This window comes from Carassius auratus, chromosome 39 (genome assembly GCF_003368295.1).
Source record: "Carassius auratus strain Wakin chromosome 39, ASM336829v1, whole genome shotgun sequence".
In the NCBI taxonomy this organism is placed as follows: domain Eukaryota; kingdom Metazoa; phylum Chordata; class Actinopteri; order Cypriniformes; family Cyprinidae; genus Carassius; species Carassius auratus.
Genome location: NC_039281.1, coordinates 7,860,986 through 7,868,485, shown reverse-complemented (window position 1 = coordinate 7,868,485; position 7,500 = coordinate 7,860,986). Strand labels below are relative to the sequence as shown.

At 37.3% G+C, this 7,500-nt stretch overlaps 1 protein-coding gene across 1 annotated transcript in view; it reads left to right on the top strand.

Annotated features, from left to right (window-relative positions):
- LOC113058026 (NEDD4 family-interacting protein 1-like) overlaps nucleotides 1-7,500 on the top strand; it is an 11,936-nt gene that overhangs the window by 4,158 nt on the left and 278 nt on the right. The window contains exons 2-7 of the mRNA XM_026225692.1: nucleotides 183-273; nucleotides 350-480; nucleotides 557-644; nucleotides 1,993-2,117; nucleotides 2,251-2,317; nucleotides 2,855-2,962. Coding sequence (XP_026081477.1) covers nucleotides 183-273; nucleotides 350-480; nucleotides 557-644; nucleotides 1,993-2,117; nucleotides 2,251-2,317; nucleotides 2,855-2,962 — 610 coding nt within the window. The remainder of the gene's footprint in view (nucleotides 1-182; nucleotides 274-349; nucleotides 481-556; nucleotides 645-1,992; nucleotides 2,118-2,250; nucleotides 2,318-2,854; nucleotides 2,963-7,500) is intronic.

Sequence of the window (7,500 nt, the reverse complement as noted above, 5' to 3'; positions counted from 1 at the left end):
ATATATATATATATATATATATATATATATATATATATATATATATATATATATATATATATATATATATATATATAAAATATGCATATAAATACATGCATTAATTTTATATGAAATGCATCTTATATGAAATCTAATATTGTTGTAATATGAGAGCTGTGTGTTTTTGTGTTGTTGTGTAGTTGAATACAGAGGAGTCGTCGTCTGTGGAGGTGTTTGAAGAAGCCTCTGACGCACCTCCTCCGTACAGCAGCATCACAGCGAGTGACGCAGGTAACACAGAGTCTGCACACACACCACCGCAGAACACAGACAGCTCACTCCTAACCCTTCACTGTCTGTCTGATAGCTTTCTTTGAGTATAAGGAGGACGAGGTTTACCCCAAACCTCCGTCGTACAATGTTGCCACGTCACTGCCGTCATACGACGAGGCCGAGAGGAGCAAAGCGGAGGCCAGCGTTCCTCTCGTCACTGACAGGGTGAGCCTTTCTGAACGTTTTAGGGGTAGTTACAGTTAATTATGCAGTCTTTGACTTATCTGTTCTTGTGCTACAGGATGAGGACTTCATTGCCAGAGACAGCTTCGAAGATACGGATCAACTGCGAGTTGGGAACGATGGGATATTCATGCTTACGTTTTTCAGTAAGAGTGCTCCGTACTCACCAACACAATGTTTGTTCTTTCTGTTTAAGATGCACTTTGATAGACTGCTGTGTATTTCGGACGGGTGAATAAGTGGGCTGATGGTAAGGTAGTAGGGATGTTTTTCTGCGCTCTTAACATTTAAAATTAGAGACAGCCACTGCATTTTAATCATGATGCAAACAAAGATGCTGCATACATGCAATATGAGCAGTTTTTAATCTGAAATAGATTTTGAAATTATGAAGCATAAACAGAATGGTTTGACTTAGTTTGTGAAACTACATAAAAAGATCTGCATTAAACAGCTGAGAAGCTGAACGAGACGCAGATTCACTCTCTGCCAGCAGGTTGGCGCTTAAAGCCATTCCTTCATTTCTGCTTTAAACAAAAACAGCACTGCCTTTTTTTAGTTTTTTGGTTTTGAACAACGCTGCTCATATGCGTTTGCATTAAAAAGAGGCTAGATGAAAAGAAAAAAATAGCATATAAACTCTTATAAAAAGACAGTAAGTTTCCCTCAGACATAAAATCATTTAAACTCTTTTCCCTAATTGAATCACAACTTGTTTAGCATCTCAACCATTTTGAATCGTCACAAATTTTAATAAATTTTTGACCCGCTTGTGGTTAATCGTTACATCCCGATAGGGTAGTGTGTTATTTATCAGCTGCGATAATATCGTTACAGTATTTTTAACGACATGTGAGCTGACGTTATTGAGGATGTCACTCACTTTGCTAAAAACATGTCCAAATGCAGTTTAGAATGCCTTTATAATTTGTCACGAATCCAAAACAATCCCTGCAGAGGTTTTTGTTTTTTATGTATTTATATAGTTAAGTAATATCACACACACGCAACAACAGTTTTCCAAAATATTAGCACGAGAGCAAATGTGATATTAATGTTATACGATCATTCAACAAATAAGAACATTTCATTTTAGACCACAATACTGTCTTTTTTTCTTTTTCGATAGTGAAAATAGTTACTATTAAAGATGGATCAGAAAAAATGCACATCTCACTGTTTCGATCCTGAATTAATCTGTTTTTAAACAAATCATTTGATTCGATTCGTTAAGGGAGTCACTTGCTTCATTTCTAAATGAATCGTTTGAAAATGATTCAATGAATCACTCATTCAGACAGGTCTTGCTGCCCCCTGCTGGTGGTTTTAGTGTCACATTTATTTATCCATTACAGGCCTGAACCAGCCAATGTACCACCAGCACAAGAACATGCCCAGCAAAATATTAACATAATATCCATATATCATGTCTATATCGCAGTACTAGCTGATGGCTAGATGTGTAAATGGCTCTCCATTTCTTTGCCTCTTCAGTGGCGTTCCTCTTTAACTGGATTGGCTTCTTCCTGTCCTTCTGTCTGACCACGTCTGCGGCGGGACGCTATGGAGCCATCTCTGGGTTTGGACTGTCTCTGGTCAAGTGGGTCCTGATTGTCAGGGTATGACATAAGACGTTAAATATTACATCATAAAAAACATAGCAGCGGATTCGTTTTTATTGGGTTTTTGGATTACAGTGCTAATTATTAGAGAATAAACACCGCTCACCCTTTCCTTTCTGTGATTGAACAGTTTTCTACCTACTTCCCTGGATATTTTGATGGCCAGTACTGGCTGTGGTGGGTTTTCCTGGTTGTAGGTGAGTGTGTATTTTATTTTTTCCCCCATCACATTCATTTTATTAAAAATGTATCAAATTTCCTGAAAGTGTGCTCACCCTCAGGCCATCAAAGATTATTTGTTTGTTCCTCAGAACAGATTTGGAGAAATGTAGCATTGCATCATTTGCTCAGCAAAGAATGCTCTGCAGTGAATGGGTGCCGTCAGAATGAGAGTCCAAACAGCTGATAAAACACCACAATAATCCACAGCACTCAAGTCCATCAGTTCACATCAACGCAACAAATATGTGGTTGGATTTTGACGTGAGAGACAACAGGAGATGATCTTTTTCACCGGAGGAAACCGCTTTTGTCTTTTCCAGATGTTAACTGATGGACTGGAGTTTACTTGTGGATTATTGTGATGTTTTTATCAGATGTTTGTACGCTCATTATGACGGCACCCATTCACTGCAGAGCATTCTTTACTGAGCAAGTGATGCAATGTTACATTTCTCCAAATCTGATCTGATTATTAAATTTTATTTGTATTTTTTTTGTTTTTGTTACACCAGGATTCCTGCTGTTCTTCCGGGGATTTGTTAACTATTCCAGAGTGCGCAACATGGCAGATCACTCCATGTCTACTCTTCCTCGAACCCGGAGTTCTTTTTATCTATTAGGTAAAATCGTTTTTTTTTTTTTTTTTTTTTAGATGGGTTTATGTGTGTGCATTGCATTAGGGGAAAATCGATTAAAAGACAACCTTTCAGTGATTTTGATAATAATTGTGATCATGGTATTAAATTGAAGGTGAAAGTGTTTTCTCTTTGTTTGACTTTGTAAAATAAATTATAATCTCAGGATAATTGCAAAATGAAACAAAACGGGAAAATAAAAGAGAAACGCCTACAGCTTTTTTTTTTGATCTTCAGGACATAAACAACAAAGTGCAAAGAACACGTCTGCTTCAGACGCCCTTGTTGTTTTGCATAATGCAACTAATTACTTGGCATTTTTATACTAAAGCTTTCCAGTTCCTCCAACCATTAATCAGTGCTTAATTCAGTTCGTACAGTATACATTCATTTATGCAGTTAAAAACTACTACATTTGCATGTGCTTCATCAATAATCAGCTTCTGTAAAATTCCCAGTCACCGTTTGTTTCTTTGGGTTTTCTCTTAATTTGTGGCAAGGTTTGTAAATTTACTTTGAGTAAAACCTAGTGAGCTAGAACAAGAGTATGTATATACAGTATACGAGAAGAGAGATATTAAATGTTATAAACATGCACTTTCAAGATATTAAAAAAGAATAAGATCCTTGTTAAGCCAAAATTATATGAAGGCAACGTTTATTCAAGAATATGTCTGCTTGTTTTAAGTTACTGTCACAAAATGGACCAAAATAGACTTATTGTATAATAGATTATCTTTAGACTGATAGCAGTTCAATTATTGGTTCCGAATTAAAGCACATCTGGTTATGTAATGCGCTTAATCAATCAGTATGAGTTACAGAATATCTTATGATGCCAAATGTAGCAGTAGATGGTTCATTGATCTTTTTCGTTTTTATTTGTATTTGAAGGCTTCAGTGTGGGATAGTGTTTCACGATGTGTTTGTGATTTGTATGTTTTACACTTGTCCTGTAACTTTTAATAAATGTAACATTCTATGGCAACACCACAGATCACTCGTGCATTTGTCATTATTATACACTAGCACTAACGGTTTGTGTTTCGGAAGATTTAAAGGTCGCCTTCTTCATGATCCATGTTTTAAACTTTAGTGTTGTTAATGTTGTTGTTGTTAGAGTATAAATAATATCTTTTAAAATTCTAAAGCTCAAAGTTTCAATGCCAAGCGAAGATTATTTATTTAACAGAATTCGCCTACAACGAATGACCCGTATGGACTACACCCCTCTAGTTCCTGCAGTAATGACATCACTAAAACAGTTTTTTGAACTAACCTCCGCCCACATTAATTCACAAAAAGGGGGGCGTGGTCTTGTTGCGCTCCGACGGAGAAGAAGGAAGAGCTGTTTGTGTTTGTCGCCATGTCGTTTGAAATGCTGTTATTTTCATCTCGGAGTCCAATCACCTTTTTTTTGTGTTTCCCAGGAACGCTGTACTTTGAGATTAATGGTTACAATTTATGTTTAACTCGGTTTCCCGAAAATGTATAATCCACATGTAAAAACTATGTGCAGCACATTTTGCTGAGGACGGCTTCCTCAATCTCAATCAGTTTAAATGCTCGATTCCCACAAAGATATTCCTGAAAGATGGAAGCAGTTCCCTCTTTGTCTGGAGAAGGCGTTGTTTATGGACCACAACCGGTAAGTGTATTTTTATTATTTAAGTTGGTGCTTTTTACAGTTTCTCTAAACTTATTACTCAAAGGGCAATGCTGTTTAGCTTTAACTAGATGTTAGGGCTGTGCAAAAATCTAGTGCGATATTCATGCACATCTCGTCAGTAAAAAACGCTCCTGTGATAAGGTACATTCTCCAGCACATGCTCCTGCACACTTGCTTCTCACAATTAGTCCCAATCACGTTATCAGAGAGGTCAACCTGAGCCTGCTCTAAATTCCATATATCCAGATTTAATTCTAAGTATTCAAGTCCACCAGTTGTTATTATTATTATTTTTTTTTAATCGACTAAAATCTTGACCTTTCTCAAATTGAGCCGATCTCCGATGCTGGTCTGTGACATCATGAAAACAGGCCCCTCCCCACAATAGTTTGAATTGACAGTAGCATTTCAGCACAGGCTTGTGTCTTACCTTAGACGCGTCCTTAGTGAGCGGTCTTCAGTCTACCACAGTGTTGCCAAGTCTGCGGTTTTCCATGGAATTGGGTTACTTCATTTCTACTGTGGGAAGTCTGTGGCCTAATGGTTAGAGAATCGGACTCACAATCGAAGGGTTGCGAGTTCGATTCTCGGGCCGGACGGAGTTGTAGTTGGGGGGAGTGCTTGTACAGTTCTCTCTCTACCTTCAATACCATGACTTAGGTGCCCTTTGAGCAAGGCATCGAACCCCAAACTGCTCCCGGGCGCCGCAGCATAAATGGCTGCCCACTGCTGTGGGTGTGTGTTCACAGTGTGTGTGTGTGTGTGTGTGTGTGTGTGTGTTATGCTGCTGTGCCCAGGGAGCAGTTGGGGGTTCGATATTCACCTAAATAAGTCGTGGTATTGAAGGTGGAGAGAGAAACTGTACATGCACTCCCACCACCCACAATTCCTGCCAGCCGGGGACTCGAACTCACAACCTTTCGATTGGGAGTCTGACTCTCTAACCATTAGGCCACGACTTCCCTGCTCTGTATATGTGTGTGTGTAATTTGGATGGGTTACATGCAGAGCACAAATTCTGAGTATGGGTCACCATACTTGGCTGAATGTCACGTCACTAACACTTTCTTATGAAAACCTGGCAACCCTGGTCCATTGTTTCACCACAGGAGCAGATGTAGACAAGAATGTCTCCTAAACGACTGAGGAGTTTTGTTGTTGGATTAATAATGAACATAGCAATAATCATTTACTCCCAACATATGAGCCGCTGAAGACACAGTGGATTATATGTGAAGTGAATGTGCCCCCAATCGAAAACGTCTTCATCTTCGAGCGAATCATTCGTGGTCCAGCTTTAACTCCAGAAGAGGTGAGTGTAAAGGGTTTTAATGAATCATTGCAAATGGCTTTTCCTAATAATGTACTACTTAGCAAGTTTCAAAATGAATTTACTAAAGTAGTCTCTCGAAGAGGTTTGGAAAAGAGAGGGCGGAGTCAGAAGAGCTCATTAACATTTAAAGGAAAAACCGTTTAACACTTTTTTTTTTTTTTTTTGGCTCCATTGAAACGAGATGACACTAAAGCTGAGATAATGTCAAATTTCCAACCCATCCTTTCCATGCATTTGACTTCTGATAACATGACAAGCCACTCCTGACACACAGGGTTTAAGAGAAACATTTTATTAGACATGTTGCAAAAGTGCATGTGTAAATACATCTGTTTATTTATATCATATATATCTTTAGGAATCGAAGAGCAAAGTGAAAAGTGCTGCTCATATATGGATTATAGTTTGAAAATGAGTGTTGTTCGCTAAATCAATGCAATGCTAAGATCGAGATATCATCAGATTTTTATTTGTGATTATTAACAAGATGCATTAAGCTTCCACAGAAGAAAAATGTAAAATATAATTATCTTCTGTTTTTCCCTCTCTTGAACAGATACACCTTTGACAACTGTTAAGACGAGCACAGTTTTAGTTCTGTACAAAACTGAAAGCAATATATGTTTGGCACAGAAATGAAAACATCGCAACAATACTGGTGAGTAGAAATTCCCAGAGAGTTAAAACCCTGCTCCTGCACCACATTTTGACCGTTTTAACCAAGACAGATCAATGCTAGTTTTAATATGGATTAGTGTGGACCTGATAAAAAAACAAACACTGTTTTACATGATCTAGAGTTTGAAAAGTACTGCAAAATATAAATGTAGTGGGCCTGAAGTTGATGTTTGGTGTCGCTAGTGTGATTGTACTGTATCTTACAATTAAAATCAGTTTGTATGGAATCCAGAACGTTATAGGAAAATGTAATCTGCATTCATTGTTTTGGTTGTATACTGTGGCATTACTATGTAAGCCAAGGAACAAAGACGACAAACATAAAAACAAAAAAACAGACATGTTCACATTGCATAATTCCTATTATGAATTAACAGGAGGATTTCATAATTAATAAATGGCTTTTTTTTTAAACACAAATACACTTTTTTCTGCAAAGCAAATCTAAACCAGCCCCTTTAAAGTATTTACAAGGAGTGAAAGTGCTCGATTTGCATTTCTCTACTGATATTAGCGTAAATAATCGACGGACTCGTCGATAAGGATCACTTTTTTTTTTTTAAAGATCACACTAATGATTACAAAGCTGGCTAAAATAAAATAAAAAGCGCTGTTTTTTTGAATTACAAGTTGCATGTGGGTATAAAAAGTACAATCGACTATGAAGTAGTAGTTCTGGATGTCTGGTTGTAAACGAGTCAAGAAAACGGCTAAAGAGTAAAGCTAAAAATAAAAAGGCACATATTTTCCCTTTTTCTGTATATATATATATATATGTAACTGTTAATGAGTTGTTTTAAAACAATATAGATATGGTGTCACAAAATGCATTTCATTTTCAAA